At 44.0% G+C, this 16,509-nt stretch overlaps 1 protein-coding gene across 2 annotated transcripts in view; it reads right to left on the bottom strand.

The window, feature by feature from the left end:
- The window catches only part of magi1b (membrane associated guanylate kinase, WW and PDZ domain containing 1b), a 113,590-nt gene extending 98,360 nt beyond the window's left edge, over nucleotides 1-15,230 (bottom strand). For both annotated transcript variants that reach the window (XM_076095766.1, XM_076095767.1), the window contains exon 1: nucleotides 14,383-15,230. In XM_076095766.1, coding sequence (XP_075951881.1) covers nucleotides 14,383-14,680 — 298 coding nt within the window. In that variant the 5' untranslated portion in view covers nucleotides 14,681-15,230. The remainder of the gene's footprint in view (nucleotides 1-14,382) is intronic.
- Nucleotides 15,231-16,509: the final 1,279 nt, after the last annotated feature.

Below are 16,509 nucleotides of genomic sequence, written 5' to 3'. Positions count from 1 at the left end.
GTGTCAGTCAGATGGGGGAAATGTGTGGTCGGGTTGATGTGTGTGTGTGTGTGTGTTTTTGCCTTCTAGCTGCCAAAAAGAGTGAGTTGGGGTTAAGCCAGCATCACAGTTTGGATGGGGGCGATTTTCCCCCCCATTTGCTGGGCCACATTTAGGCACACGCCACTGAAGCTCCCAAATACAAGTTGGTTACATTTTTATCTTGCAGAGGTCACGAACTCAGTGAACCAGGACCGCCTAAAAGAATATCTACAATAGTGAAAACCAATTCAGCCAGCACGGCTAAATCAGAGGAAATAACACAACAATCTTCCATTGAGAAAAAAAAAAAAAAAAAAAAAAAAAAAAAAGGATTATTGCCGAGGGTTGACATCTCAATGTTGCTGACTCACATCCAACAAAGACACAATCGCTTGTGGACAACCGTATGAAAATATAGAGCGGCTCTATGTTTAGAGCGACAATACAAAGTCACTTTTATGACCTTGTTTGTGCCTTTTGGCGCACAATGATTTGGGCAACAGTAAAGAGCTGTACACACACACACACACACACACACACACACACACACACACACACACACACACACACACACACACACACACACACACACACACACACACACACACACACACACACACACACACACACACACACACACACACACACACAGAGAGAGAGAGAACAAAGCAATGCAGTTTTTCTCTGCTCTCTTTTTACAATGTGGAGCAAAGCTATGATATCATTTGTTTAAAACTGCATTAAAATGCGACTACCTTCCCGGCAACAATTTTCCTGTGTTCTCATATCTCCCTGCTGCTCTTCAACTTACATCTTGCACATTCAGGTTACATTAAATACAGAATGTATTTCTTACATTTACATCTTTGTAAAATGTAGATACAGTAGTAGCTTCGGTACTAATTACACTTCAACGCTAGAACTAAAGAAATGTTCCCACATGTATAATGACTGAAGCAAGTGTTCATCAGACAGTTTGCCATGCTAATCCCTTGGCCTTCTCTCCGCTGCATGCCATAGATTAGTAGAAGCTGCTGAGGAGCAGCCAGCCTATAGCTTATCTGAGAGGGCAGAGGTGCAGCAGAGCACTGATGAATCCACTTCCATGTGTTTCTATAACTGAGAGGAAGAGACGAAGGCTCTCATCACACCAGGAAATCTGAATGAAGTAGTAAAAGGTTGTCTACTGGTTCTATGAAACTCATGTTGAACTAAGGGCTGCAACTAACAAAATCATCGATTCATTATAATTAATATGTCCAGAAAACATCAGAAACCGGTGAAACATACAGTTTCTTGTCTTGTCTGACCAACAGTGTTAACCCCCAAATTATAATAATTTAAAAAATGACTAACGATATCTATATCAATAATTCTGTATTTCACATCCATCTTCTCCAAAATAACACAAGTGTCCAGCTCACACCAATGACTAATGGCTCGCCTCCAACCAGATGTGGAGAACACTGCTGTCGTACCTCTCGGTCTGTGCATAGACATCAGGAATGTGGTCTGTCTGCACTCACACGGCTAAACAGAGTTATCTGACTGCAACATCATGAGACTAAGAGCTACTCCTCTCTCCCGACCACTGTTTATCTACCGCCTTCCAAGTCTGTGTGAGTGTGTGCGTGAGAGAGGATTTTATTCAGTATTTGGTAATCAGCCGAGCCCCTGGAGATGACCGGCGCCTTGGGATTTAGGACCCCGTTGCCGTGACAACCAAAAAGGTCACCTGACACCCATCACCTCAGACATCAAGTTTACACTTTACAGATGAACCGAGGAGATAAGAGTTAAAGGCAGAGAGCGCTCGAGAGTGCTATTTAACCAGAGTAAAGACAAACAGTCCAGAGATCATCATTCTCTCCGACAGAGAACTGGGCAAAGAACATCAAACAAATGACTCCAGAGAGGTTTCTCACTCGCTCCGGGAGAATTGCATTTAACCAGAGGGGGAAACATGAGTGCGGTACAAACAGCGACGTATGCGGGTTTTGGTCACAATTTCCAGGAAGCACAGCAGCCTCTGATCTGATCTCTCATCAGCCCGCCCTCATGATGCTCCCTCTGCCACTGAGCACCGCCCACTGAGGTCACCTGACAGGTGCAGCGGAGATGTGCTGCAGTTTCACCCCAACCTGTCCAACTGGATCAGCAGGTGTCAACACACACACACACACTCACACACACACACACACACACCCCAGAAGAGATGATGATGAACTGAAGTTCCTGATGATTAACGTGCCCAAAGGAAATTGCTCACAAATCATCCCTATTGATAAGCAAACACTTTGACCACACCTACTAATTAAGAGAAGCTGTTACAGTCAACACAGTGAGTATGTGCGGTCCTATGACTGTAACAATGCACACACCTGAACCTCACACTATTCATTCTTTTTTTCTAAATGCTCCACTTGTGTTGTAAGAATGCTCGTCACTGTTATGTTCTTTTGCTGCTTACTGACAACCAAAAAAAAGAGACGTGATGGAAGAACAGCCCCGACTGGCTCTCTAGGATTCCAACCAAAAGGACAATGAACCGGCTGGGGCCGCGTGGAGCTCATAAACAGACTTACTGGCAGCATGGGTGGGGTCTTTATACTGCAGGTTACCATTTTGTCCTTTGAAAAGACAAAATGGAAAATCTGAGAGTTCAGATTCTTAACAATACATGAGAAAATATCTGTGTTTGAATAGATAAAGGAGAGGGTTAATAGTAAATATCATCCTGCCATGGAGTTAGTTAGGTGTTGACTAGACCTTGAGCCCTGAATTTCTTTAGCCTATACTTTTTACAACTGGCACCATTAAATGTATGCAGGAATATCTCTCAGCAGTTTCTGTTTGGAATATACCCATAGACAAGCAATCCCCACTGGATCACTATGATAATGAAGAAAAAATTAAAACGTGATGATTCACAGGCAAGCTCTGTAGTTAAAGGAGGGTCTTTTTTCTATGATTTCTAAGCGGATTTATGGGCGTTTACACTTGATGGACATTGGGGATAATGGTGTCCTAAGAAGGTAAAAGTCACACATGTGCATCATGTCTGTGTGTTCAGATCTGACAGAGTTATGACGCCGAGAACAAGAACGAATTTTGACACGAATTGTGGCATCCAGTGGTCTAAGATAACTGTGCCTTTAAATGTCCTGAGGGGATGAGGCAGCTATTGACCAATGAGACTCATTGTGCTTCGATGGTAGCGAACGGGAGGCGGAACGTGAATAATAATGCAAACAAATCTTTTGCTCGCGTCATTTTATTATCTTCAGACAAACAAACGCATTGGCAGGAGTCGGGTTTCACGTGGATGACCCTGTGATTGGCTGAGTCACCAGTTTGCATGTTTTACCAATACGCATTCGATTGCCTGATTTGTATTTGAACCCTGAGAATGATACACATCCCTTACAAAATGTTTCAGGTCACAACAGGGTTTCAAACCACGTCCCAAAACGTCACCTTTAACTTTACAAACGCAGGAAACGTCCAGAGTGCCTCTCCGTATCAGCCAGAACAAAGAGCGTGGTGGACAAAGGCGACTCACTGGATTGAGGAAGTGCCAAACAGGAATCAGAGTGGGAGCATTGGAGAGTCGGAGATAGTGAAAATGGATCTAAAGAAAAGCTGAGCAACAACAACAGCCGAGCTCATGGTAACACATGGTAACACATGGCAATGCTGAAAATGACACCCCAATATTACAGTCATTCCCACTCCAGTTCTCCGGCTGCTTTCTCTGATAACATTGTTTAAAAGTGTGGCTCTCAAACGTCTTGGGGACGAACACAACTCCACATTAAACTCCCCCTCACAACAACAGTAGCTCCAGCTGTGAGGAGACAACTGCACATAACAGGCCTGTTAAAAAACAAACAGTCGGTTTGACAGAAAGAGAGTTCTACTTGTCCGCTGTGACTCAGCAAGCAACTAGGCCACAATCCAGTTCCAACTGTCCCCTTATCAGCCCATTTACATCAAGAAGAATAGAAATCAACCGCCCCTGAAGAGAAACGGTGTGTCTGTGAGCACTCGCCCCACAAGGGAAATCAGATTTCTTGTCTAATTTATGAGCTCTGGAGCCCAGTAGAGCTCGAGGTCACGGAGAGACGCTTGTGTTCGACAGCAATCTCCTGCCTATTTGCTCCAATGACATTTAAGAAAATGAGTGACTCTCTGTGTGTTGAACAGCTTTGTGCAGTACACCACCAGTACAGGAAGTGCCGATCCGATACCAGTCCGTTAAAAACACAATTATTTTTACCAGCTGTATCACTCACCCTGTGTGGATGTACTGGCTCAGGTTAAACCCTTGATAACGTCATATCAGATTGATGTACGTAGACTTGCATACTCGCCGATACCCCATCCAGCATTTTGAGTCTGTATCAGAGGCTTTCTCTGATACCGTATCGGTATCGGAACCACTCTAGTAGAAAGCGGCATTGTGTTTGACCATCTGTGTGGCCCTCATTCGCAGCACACAGTCTGATTTGGTTGGACTTTCTGCAGTCACAGTTGAATAAACTAGCTCAATGTTATCTGTAGCGCTGATAAATGACGTCAGGTAGGTGAGTATCGGGCTGAAAAAGTCATGTTGCATTTGTTCAGAATATGCAGTCATCACAGTGGCAACAAGGTGAAAGAGTCTATACACGTTTTTCAAAATCAGCAAACAACTTTTCCACAAATCAATGAACATTAGTTCCGAAGAACTTTTCAGAGATTGTGCCAAACTTCCCTCGAGTGTCTGGGCCATCGTGTCCTCCAGAGGAGAGTTTATTAAGGTAAGGTGCAGCAGCATTGGCTTGAGCACGAGCCATAGCAGGGCCTATAAAATAACTGTCAGAGACACAAAGCAGACACCTGAGACACTAAAATACTAATCTTGGCCAGCTCCAGCTATGTAAACAGAGCATTCCTGAGTGCAAGGGAACAGTGCTGTGTGCATGAGTGAGTGTGTGTGTGTGTGTGTGTGTGTCTGCATGCAAACTAGAGGACAATAGCTGCATGCAATAAGCTTACATATTTATCCAAAGGGCGTGGATTATGGATTTAACTATAAATGTTAGTGTATGTCTGTGTGTGTGTGTGTGTGTGTGCGCGTGTGTGTGAGAGAGAGAATCTAAAGCTGCAGTGATAGTAGTGTGGTATTACAAAGTGACAAATGGAATTCAGACCCCAGCCCACACAACTCTGCACATTTGACCCAACACACAACAACAACAACATGATGCCCTCATGAGAGCCTTGCAAATAGCATCCACAGCGTGCTGCGTGTGGTAAACCTCAGCGTCACCGAGCCTCCATCGAGACCGGCGGCAGTCAGTCAAGTGTGCTGCTGAGCAGTCATTAGATAAACTAAGAAATCCTGCAGTATGCCACTGTTTCCGTATGGATATCAGATTAGGCTCGTCACGGTGGCCACCACTAGCGATGACAAGTCATCCACAGGCGTACATCACAGTACCTTTACCGTGAACGTGCAATACTTTAACACTGTGGAGTGGGAGATAGATCAAGCTGGGCGCCGACTTGGTTTTCCGAAACCACACACACACACACACACACACACACACACACACAACTGCTCCAGTGTCAATTTTTGTGAGGCGTCTGTTTCACTTTAATTACAACTACAAAGTCCAGAGTGGCGAGCTTGGGAATTTGTTCACAACATTTATGTGAGAAATGGGTGGTTCAGCTTAAAATATTAAAACTTGTGAATAAAGCCAAGCCTCTCCGTCTCATAACGTTTGTTCACTGCAGGGCAGGGAAGCAATTTAAGGCAGTAATTCCAGTTTTTCATGGTGTGTCAACAAGTCTATATAAAGATTAGAGATGGAAAGAAGCTGGACTGCTCACAACAAATACATTTTGGAGGGGTAATGCAGCAAAACATTGTATTGTAGTGAAACCTCAACAGCTTAGAATTGAGTCATTGTGTACAATACAGTCCTGAGAAGATAAGACAGAGAAAGGCCCCATGAAGCCCCTCTGCTGTCAGCAGATTGCAAAATGTTAAGTCTGATGTATGTCTGGTATGTCACATACAGTAGTATGTAGGAGTTCTTGAATTATTAAAGCAAATGGACTTCTTTCTTGTAAGTTCAGCTTTCATCAGAACACTGCACTGAACCTACTTTACAGCAACTACTGTTTTGAGGGAGTTCAAATGTAAAGTGGATTTAACTCCACGTCAAAATAAGAGAGTGGAGGTGAAGATGTACAATATCTTCTTCTTAAGGGAGCAGGATTATCATAATCATGTGGAAGAGTGTGGGAACATTTACATATAGAGTAGAGGAAACTGCCTTAACACCAGCCGAAACTTCCAGGATCTACCGTCAGGCACATTTACCAGCTTTGATTAAAAAGAAGAAGAAAAAAGCATGGCAATGGATCTACTACTGCCAGACTTAATGACGGAGAGAAGCTGCTGTGCAAATTCATTTTAATAAAAAAAGAAGAAGAACCAGGTAGCTTCGCTGCTAGTGAACAGTATTTACAGAGCAGAGGGCTCAGCCGCTGGCATCGACACGCAGAGGGTGGTGGCCGAGTTGTCACATAAACAGACGTGACTTCAACGGACTAAACAGTGAAGAGTGAAGGTGGACACCAGTGACCTCTTAATTAAGACTCAATCCTTTCCCTGTCTTTGCTAATTAGTCTCTGCCCGTCTAATTAAGATTCTATCAGCGAGCCGTCACACTTTCCTCCCTGTACTGGTTGAACGAAGCTTATACAGTAAATGATGAGTGCACGGAAGTTTCTGTATCGTAGTCTCCATACAGTACTGCACGTGTGCTGACCTTTAAGTGCTCGTATGCATGCTGACCTTTCCGCTGCGCTATCAGGCGCTCTAACACACACACACACACACACAGGTGCTCGGTGCTACCAAGACAATCAAAGCAGCTAACACAGCTGAACTGGACTTTTTTAAAAGGTTACTTACTGTTTGCAACCACTTAGTCAGGTACAAATGTGCGAATAATTTGTCTCATTTCGTTATATTGTGCTGTGGGCCTGATCACAGACCCTATGACCGAAGGATGAGAAGAATTCAAATCACATTTGCCCCAAAAATCGATTTAACTTTTCCCAAATTGGGGCCTGTTGAAGGTTTTGGGAGACAAAAATGCCAACTCTGCTTTCATCTAATCCTAAATAATTGTGAGAACGGTTAACAACAATAACCGACAACCAAAAGACTTTGTGATAAAATCTAATTCAAACCATGTGGAATAGAGAAACTGATATTACTCTTTATCCAGCTTTCATATACCCTTGACAATAATAAATATGCAGCATGAACATTAAGCTAAGTGATGCACAGAGCTATTGTCCTCCCACTTGAGTTAATAATGTCTTATGTGTGTGGTCCCCAGCATGTATTTAATCGTTTAGCGTGTGCATCGCTAAGTCGAAGAGGCATGAAACTGCTGGAAACAACACACGGTGTCGCTGGACCGGTAGCTGCGTATCTCCCCCGTCATCATAAGGGATTACCAGCCCTCCAGCTATAGCCGCAGCAGACACATGCTTCCTCAATCAAGGACGCTTCAGCACTGGTCACCACCTTTTTTTAAACAGTGCACTCGCCATCTACGAACAAAGTGTACAAACGCAGCAAGATCCCTGAGATCAGAATACATCTTTTCATTTAGCTCTCTGCAAGAACACAAATAAGCGTCTTTCCGACCTACATATGCTTCTATTACTAAAACACGACACACACGTCAGTGGTCATTTCCTCGCCACAAACCTTCACACGTGTTACTAAAATTTCTTCCTTCCCTGAGATCTTTCTCTGCTAATTGTTTTACCCATAATCCATCACTCTCTCCCCTCACAGCGACTGCCGCCCACATGAAGCTGTCTTCAATGCTTTGCCACACACCGTCATCCATAACTGCTGTGAAGTGACCTGTTGGAACGATTCTTTTCATTAGGACTTAAGCAGGAAAAGGGAGAGGGTGGGGGACTCGGTCCGAATGGGGCGGCCCCTTAATTAGAGCCGTCACAATTCCCACACTCGCACGACAATGAGTGTGGAGAGAATAGACGATGACTTGAGAGGAGGAGAGATAAAGGGAGCAGACGAGATGAATAGAGCGAGGAAAGATGAGGAAGAGGAGAAATACGGCAGTGTGGTTCAACGAGGCATTGTTGTGTGCCACTGCAGGAAGACCCCGGGCCTGTGAGTGACTGTGTGTGTGTGTGTGTGTGTGTGTGTGTGCTCACTGCTGTGGACAAACAGGCAGACCCGTGTCTAAATCCTCTTAATCAGGGCTAGACTGCTCTCTAAGCCTGTAGATACTCCCTTGTTTTGTCCGCGTGTGCACACGAATGTGCGTGAGTAAGCTTCCCAAAGACTTTACATTAATGGGATTTGTGTAAACAGACCCCAAGGCCTCAACCAGAACGTAATTAAAAGTAAAGAAAAGAAGGGAAGCAGGCTGGGGGAAGAAAGGCCTTTATATCTCAAGGAGCCCGAGAGATAAATTATAGATTTTCTGGGCGCAACAGCTAGAAAGATAACAAGCGGACGGTTAGCTTTAACGACAACAAATTAACTCCATGTAGGCTTTCAAGTGTCTTTTTACTGTCGTGTGTGTGTGAAGAAGTCAAATGTGCTGCCAAGTGTTATTACAGGAACATGAGGTGGAGTTATAAATGCACAAGCACTTAACTCCGTTTCTCTGTGCAGAAGTCCCATCTGAATAAAACTTTCAGAGACTTTTCTCAGGCACATCCACTTGCTACTAGTCTCAGCCATTTAATGATGCCCACAACCGCTACCGATCATATCACGATGCGTCCTAGTCGGCCCGCTGCAGGCATCACCACGTCTCATATGATCCCGGTCCTGACTTGATACAGGACACAGACCAGAGCTGCCTATGCTCCAACACTGCAAAGACTGTATGCAAAGCGAAGGCTGGCACGAAGCGTCCGCTACTTCTGAAGTGGTTCGTGTCTCGGTATAATACCTCTCTGACTTCCGGTTCAAAAAGGTGGCTCTGGTTCTGAATGGTTGGTTGAAGAGCAGGATCTAGACCTGAAAAGGTCTCGGGGATGTAAAGTGTGAACAGCAACGTAACACCCTGTTTGAGCTTGAACACACCCACTTCACAAATTCAAAAAATTCCTTCACACACAGACACACCAAGACGCTGGATCAGAGCCGCTTGAACTGCTAGCTTAGCTCAGCAAGGCTTCAACATAGGAGATGGAGAGTGACAATCACAGAATGGAGGTAAACCACTAACCGTACCAATAAAAGTAGGAGGGAGCATCGGCCCGAATTCGGGGGCGTGGTAGGTTTGATTTTTCAGATTTTTGGGGTGATCTTCACAAAAAAAATTGTTTTTGTTTTTTTTAAATGGAAAATAGGAAAATAATTCCTGTTTTATGAACACTATAGAAACAGGGCCAAGTTGGTGGCGGAACAAAGTGACCTTTGCTAACTCAAAAAGATGAATTTAGTGTTTCCAGCAGCTGGACTTTTTCAGGATCTTAATGCGTCATAAGAGAGAAAAACTTTGATAAAGACGTCCACCTGCTCTGAGATTGGAGGCTAATTACGCTAACGCTAAGAATCATCGCACCCAGATTTGGGATTATACTAACCAAGCAGTAGGATTGACGGTGTGGAAATAAGCGAAGGCCTTTTGAGCAGATTTGTCAACTCCTCCTACACGTTGGCTAGGTTAACAGTTACCTTAGGTACCGAACCACCGCAGCCTGATGTTAAGCTCTTAGAGCTTTCATTTCCCTGTGTGTTCTGACACTCATAAGGAGGCTCAGCGTTTCACGGTCTCACAGCAGACGCTTTGATTCCCAGCGTAGACCGCAGTAAAAAGGTCGCTCAGAAAAACAGCAATTCATAATGTCACGTAGTCAACTCATGTTTAAAGCTCCAACAAACGGTTTCTCTTCGGTCCTGATGTACCTTGGTATTCAGGACCGTCTTTGGGAACTTTTGTCAACCGTGTCTAAATCCTGACGCAGAAACACACACTCCTCTGCTGTGCGTGTACACAATTTTGAGGACACTGGATAAGAGCAGTCTTCAAAGGAAATGAAAGGAAACTGCCTCGCTGCCCCCCCCCCCCCCTCCCGCTCCACTAAACTCGCTATCGTAAATGAGTTGGCCTTTCTCTTCCTCTGACAGAGTGTGTAACTGCAAGCGCCAAGCGTGACCAATTCCCATTCACACTCAATACAACAACCTACACTTGAGCTAATTACGAAAAAAGAAAAGACTATTCTTCAGCAAACAAAACAAAAAAAAAGACGGCACACACGTGCATGTGTACCTCTTTAGTGGCGTTACAAAAACATGTGCTGCATTAGTGAGACAGCATTTCAGGGTCTATTAAGTTGGTTACTGAGTGTCCCTCCACTGTATCTAAATACGGAGCTTAAGCCGGGCACACATAAACACAAATTCAGCACAAATTAGACAAGATGCTTATACTGTACATGTGACTCCCATCTTTCCCTCTCGCACCCACACACACACACACACACACACACTCTCATAAATACAAACACACACCCTGAAATTGAAGCCAGAGATTTTTCCTGAAGCCTGCAATGAGGGAGGAAGTGAAGTCGTTCCACCGCTGTCATAGAATAGAATACAAAGGTGGAAGAATGGTTGGGGCGAGGAGGAGGGGGGGGGGGGGGGGTCCAACATCCTGCTGAGAGAAAGGAAATAAACACTTCCATATGCAACGACTGCCAGAAACGCTCACACACACACACACACACGCACACACACGCACGCACACAGAGCTCGGAGTTAATGCAGTTACACGGTGTAGTAAATTTGAGCAGCCCCGGTTAGCAGCTCGCACCGCCATTATAAAAAGGAGTATATTTTCTGCTTCCGGACATTTATAGCTCGTGAGGCCTCGTTCATCACACCAGCTCCGTGATATAATGCAGCTTAGGTAGAAATACGCTCTTCTGGAGCTGTAGGTCCTCAATCCCCGATTGATCTGGGAGAGCAGCGGTTGTTTTACGCGGAGAGGATTCATATTGTGTGAGAGCGTTTTGGTCACATGCAGCAAATCCTGTTTACCAGAGCGACCCACACACACAGCACACCTCCTGCCCGGGGCAACCCATGAACCCTGGGCCACTTTTCATGTCCAGAAAACACACGCATTCATTCACACAGATTGGTCTTACAGTCCTTGTGAGGAACTTTCTTGGCTACAATCCCTAGCCCGACATTAACACCACACACCTAACCTTTGACCTTGAACGTAGTAACAATTCTAATCTTACGCTTACACCGTAATGGCCGCCATCTTTCTGTACACATGAAAAATACAGTGCAAGAACACACACGCACGCACATACCATCACAGAAACGTCGCCTGATTATCAACACACCCAACATGTGTACTAACGCCAGAGAGAGCGCGACACTAATCTGCCCTCAATCTGAAACCTCTCTGTTGTGATCGTGTGTTTGTACAAGCAGGTGGTTGTGCACCACTATATGTGTGTGTTTGTGCGTGTGCGTGTGATCCATAGTGTTACACAGTAATCGTTTTGCATATGTGGAGCCCACTAGGTCATCTTCTTAAGGGGATTATCCATACAGCAGTGCCGGTGTTTATCCGATTGACAAGTTTCCTCATTGCGTGAGTTTCTGTTTGCAAAACACAGCAAACAGCATTATTGGACTGCATTAGGGCAGGGTTAGCAGCTGCTGGTTTCAAAATAAGTGAGAGTGCATGTCTGTGTTTGTATGTAATAGTCCATAATTACACAATCCGGTTATTTTCCCACAGCTTCTGCCCGATCGATACATAGTGAAGTGGGCTTCTAATGGCTTGGACTCGGGAGCAGTGCACAGAGGGTGTGTTCTGCAGTGAATATGTGTGTGTGTGTGTGTGTGTGTGTCTTGCACTTTTTCCACTGATATCCAAAGCAAACAATACAATCTCTGCAGCAGAACTGGTTGGAGCCTTTTATCTGCTCAGACTGGAAGTGCCCCTGTATATATATATGTGTGTGTGTGTGTGTGTGTGTGTGTGTGTGTGTGTGTGTGTGTGTGTGTGCGCGCGCTCACACAGGTCTGAATAGAGCGCTGAAGGTCCCGACCTAACGCTTTTCAACAAGTCTTAATACGGTTGGCAGTCAACAGCAGCAACTACTTTGTGAAGCGAGCCAAGACACTGCAGCGGCAGCACCTCTCCACACATCCCGCTTGATTAAAGTGAGAAAATGGCACAAGCTCTGGGTAAATTTAGGTCACTTAGATTTTACAGATGGCCCTTGTTGCCGAGCATATTTTCTCAATTAAGGCCGATTAGGGAGGGAAATTCCCAGACAGCATGAATTATTAAAAAACTCGAAATGGATTCTGATCATGTGACGTTGTGTGGCGGTGACACACGACATCCCCAGATGCGTCCTGGAAAAAAAAGGGGGGGGGGGGGGGGGGGGGGGGGGGAGAAGGGGGGGCTGGGAGCACTGAGACTTGTGATTGGTCCAATGTGAGACGCGAGTTTCCTCCTTTTGTCTGAAGTAATTTAAGCGCAGAAAGGATTGGGGGTGCATAATCAACACTGGCTCATGTTACAAGACAGGAAATTAAAAAAATTCTGAATTCACACTGGTGATTCCCTCTAAAGTTTTTACATGAGTGTTAATTAAAATGACCAGAAAAATATAAGAAATATGTCCAAAACTCAACTACAAGGTAATCTTTTTAAAAAAGATGCCCACCACATGGCCCTATGTTTTGTTTATTACCGTTTTCTCCTTCATATCAGAACACAATAACACAATAGTGAACCAGGAAACTGAACAATGCGTACCGTAACTCAAGCGCCTGAGCAAACAAAAACACTTGATATCCTTAAATTTCAAAGTAGCCAGCAATAAGTGTTCAAATGATCACTTTAGATCTGTTTAATCAATTTTAAAACATTAAGACGGGCACTTTCAGACTTCATTAAAAGTATTAGTCAGTAAGTGAAAACACCTGTGTGCAGGACCCTCATTTAGTCGTCCTGGTTTGTGCCAAAGTCGAGTAATACTGTCCTAAAATTAATAAGATAGCACTTTGATGTTGACTTCCATATAGCGCCTTTAAAAAAAAAAATACAAAATAAAATCAGTGTGCCACTTCTGAGCAGGTCCAGACAATATCGCTGCCAGCCGAATTCACAGGTTCTAAATGTGTGAAATTGTCCTTGAAGAGTTGCTGCTCATTTGTCCGTCTCTACAGGAAGTCAGTGTGGCCCCGGAGCATCCCTCCAGCGGTCTGCTTCGCCACGCTGGGAGCCTTGTCAGACAGGCTCAGTGTCAAAAGGCCCAGCCCGGCCCTGCTGAGTCAAGCTGACCATGAACTAGACAGACCAGCCACACAGGCCTCATGTTCGCATCTCGCTTACTGTTGGTGACGGATGTTCCCGTTCTTGTAAGGCGCTGGAGAAGTGTTGCCAGTCTAGCCTGTTTGAGGACTCAACAGATACCGTAGCTTAAACAGACACAGGCCAACTCAGACTTTGCTGAATATCTGATTGTTCAGTAAATGACCTATATTACTAAAAAATGAAGGTAAATTGACGGTAAATTGACGGTAAATTGACCCTCGCTTATGCCATTGTATATAATATCCTGCAGCAGTATGAAAATAAGCTGGTATTCAAAAAACCTCCTTACAGGTAAAATTGTGCCCAATTAAACTGATTCAAGGTAATATAATGAGTGACACCTGTAGTTTCAGTTGTTGGATGTTTTGCTCAAAGATGTCTAATAACCTATTAAAAAAAAAAAAAAAAGAAAAAAAAAAAAAGTTGTGACGTTTTTTATCACGTGAGCCAATTCAAAGGGTTGATGAAGAGACGGAACAAAAGGGAAGCTGAGTAAACCGCGTTAGAGAGCCTGTGCTGTGTCCATCTCTCTGCACCAGACAGGTGGTTGTTTCTCTAGAGTGGGGGAAAAATAAAATAAACACCGAACTCCATTCAAAAAGCTCTCCATTTAACGCGTCCGTGCTCATCACCAGGTGTGATTTCACCTATTCGACAGTTGGATAAACCAATATTTCACCTGGAGGAACTTACTCCAACATATACTAACTCAAAGAGTACCCACAGGACTCCTCCCGTGAAGCAAAGACAACTTTTTGTTCCAACTTTTAAGCTTAATTGAATATTGCATGTGAGCTGAATTGATGAGTGCCTCCTTCTATCTAACGTTATTCCAATACAAGGTTTGGCACAACACAAATTCAACCCCCGTCATTCTTCAGTAAACTGTGCAACATTAACTTAAAGGAGAGAAGTTCGAGCGTCTCGCGGTCCTTACCTTGCCTGACAGTTTTCAACCGGACGGGACCTTTGCAGTTCTTTATCACGGTCTGTACGTCGTACAAGGGTAATCCCGAAATAGAGAGATTCTCCACCTCCAGCAGCAGTTCTCCTTCATATATTTTTCCAATTTTGTAAAGCACGACGTCCTCGTTAAGTTGCCCGATGTAGGCGAACTCCCCGTTCTCCGCTCCGCCGCGCAGTGGCACGTTCAAGTCACCGCGGGCATCTTTGGAGACGGAGCACTCGTTCATTCTGGAGGTCCAGTGGGTTTTCTTCGGCGCGGGGTTGGACATTGTGAACAGTTTTAGAGCCGGTCGGGCTCTTGCTCACCGGGGTGAGAAATAGTCACAGCAGCGAAATGCCTCTCAGAAAGTAGACTTGTATCCGGGTGAAGCGCAGCAAACTTTCCTTCTCTTCCACAGAAACATGGGTGCCTCTGACAGTATTGTCCCACCGCTCGCTCCCCGGGGTGAGAAATCAAGCCATTCCCTTCGGCTCCGGAGTCACTCCTTTTACTGTGTAGATGTTGTTTTCATCATTCCCTTTAACATCCCTGCAGTTTAATCCGTCTTTATCGATGTCATTTCCACACGTGCCACGGCTCCAACTCGCGTCTCCAGCCCACTTATTAAATCCTCTCAGTTCTTATGAACTCACTTTAAACGGTGTTTCTTTCTTTTGTCCAGTTAACAGCTACTTTGTCGGTGGTTGACACAGCGTCCGCGCGACTCGTTTGACCAGGTACGACGCTCTCGTGCACTTAGCTGAGACTCATTCCCAGTCTGTGCTCTTCTGTAGCGCTGGGAATGTGTTGCTGTTCGTGCTGCATTCACGTGCTGTCGGAAAGTTCCATTTAAAATAATAAATGGAAATATTGTTAGTTTAATATGAGTAAAATAGAGGTGGACATCGTCAGTAATACCTTACATTCACAATATGTAGCCTAAATTCATTCGTGGGTTTTTTTTTCTTTTAAAACGATGCATTTTCAATTATATATTTTCCATTATTAGAATTTTTTAATTTCAAATCTAATTGTAACTTTATAAGTCCAGTCTGAGACGTAGGATGGTGTATTGTATCTATAGCCAACTATATAGCCTACTTATTGACCATGTTGCAAATGTAAAAGTAATTACAGCCTATAAGTTACTTAAAAATGATAAAATGTCCTTTTATTAAATGCTACGTTTTACACAATAATAAGTAACAAATTAATTAATCCACTGAAGTATATATTTTAATCACTATACGAGGCGTAATTTGAAGTGACAGCTGCCAATGCATGTCTTAAATAGCCTAATGTCTTGTTCCCCAGTATCCCTCATGATAAAGCATTACATTGTGCCTATTTTTTGTTGGGGAACCACTTCATTTGTGCAACATTTATATCAATAGAGTATTTAGTGCTTAATTTACAATACCAACATGGTATTGAGTTGGGACACTGACATTTTAAAGTTCGGAAATCGGAGTCTGGAAAGAGCACATGAAGGCAGCAATATCAAGCGCATGCGTGGTGCCCAGGGCAGAAGGGACTATCTTGGCTGTATTTCTTTACATGAAAGAGCTTTTGGCTTCCCTAAATTAGAGACTGAGGACATTTTGTGTTTACTTTAATCAATTAAAACTATTACATTCAAATATATATCTGATTAAAACCCCAAAAGATTGTATTGTGACGTGTTTGTCAGATATGTAACTCTGTGGAGATTTTTGTCAAGGAATTCATTAAGCTGATACTCAAAGAAAAGTAGTTAATCAGACTTAAGGTGATGGTTTTGACGGAAATGCTAATCAGATAATGACATAGTCCGCCAAGGTTGATACCTGCGATCCTGCCTGACAGGATTCCTGCATTTCAGGCTAGACTGGAAGTTTGCCATGTTTTCAACTTCCCCTCTTTGGTAAGACACTCCTAATTGTGCGTGTGTGTGTGTGTGTGTGTGTGTGTGTGTGTGTGTGTGTGTGTGTGTGTGGCCCTGAAACAGAAATGTCTATAGAATTATCTCTTACATGACACATACTGTGAATCAAACAAGCTGCAGAAGTTGTTTCTTTTCTCCAGCAACACAATTTCCAATCTACATGGCGAAAGACTTGATGGCAACATTATCAGTCT

The sequence above is a fragment of the Anarhichas minor genome, unplaced genomic scaffold, assembly GCF_050575085.1.
Source record: "Anarhichas minor isolate MPS153535 unplaced genomic scaffold, ASM5057508v1 ptg000021l, whole genome shotgun sequence".
Classification (NCBI taxonomy): domain Eukaryota; kingdom Metazoa; phylum Chordata; class Actinopteri; order Perciformes; family Anarhichadidae; genus Anarhichas; species Anarhichas minor.
Note: the sequence above shows the minus strand (reverse complement) of the source record. Positions and strands in the feature narration are given on the sequence as shown.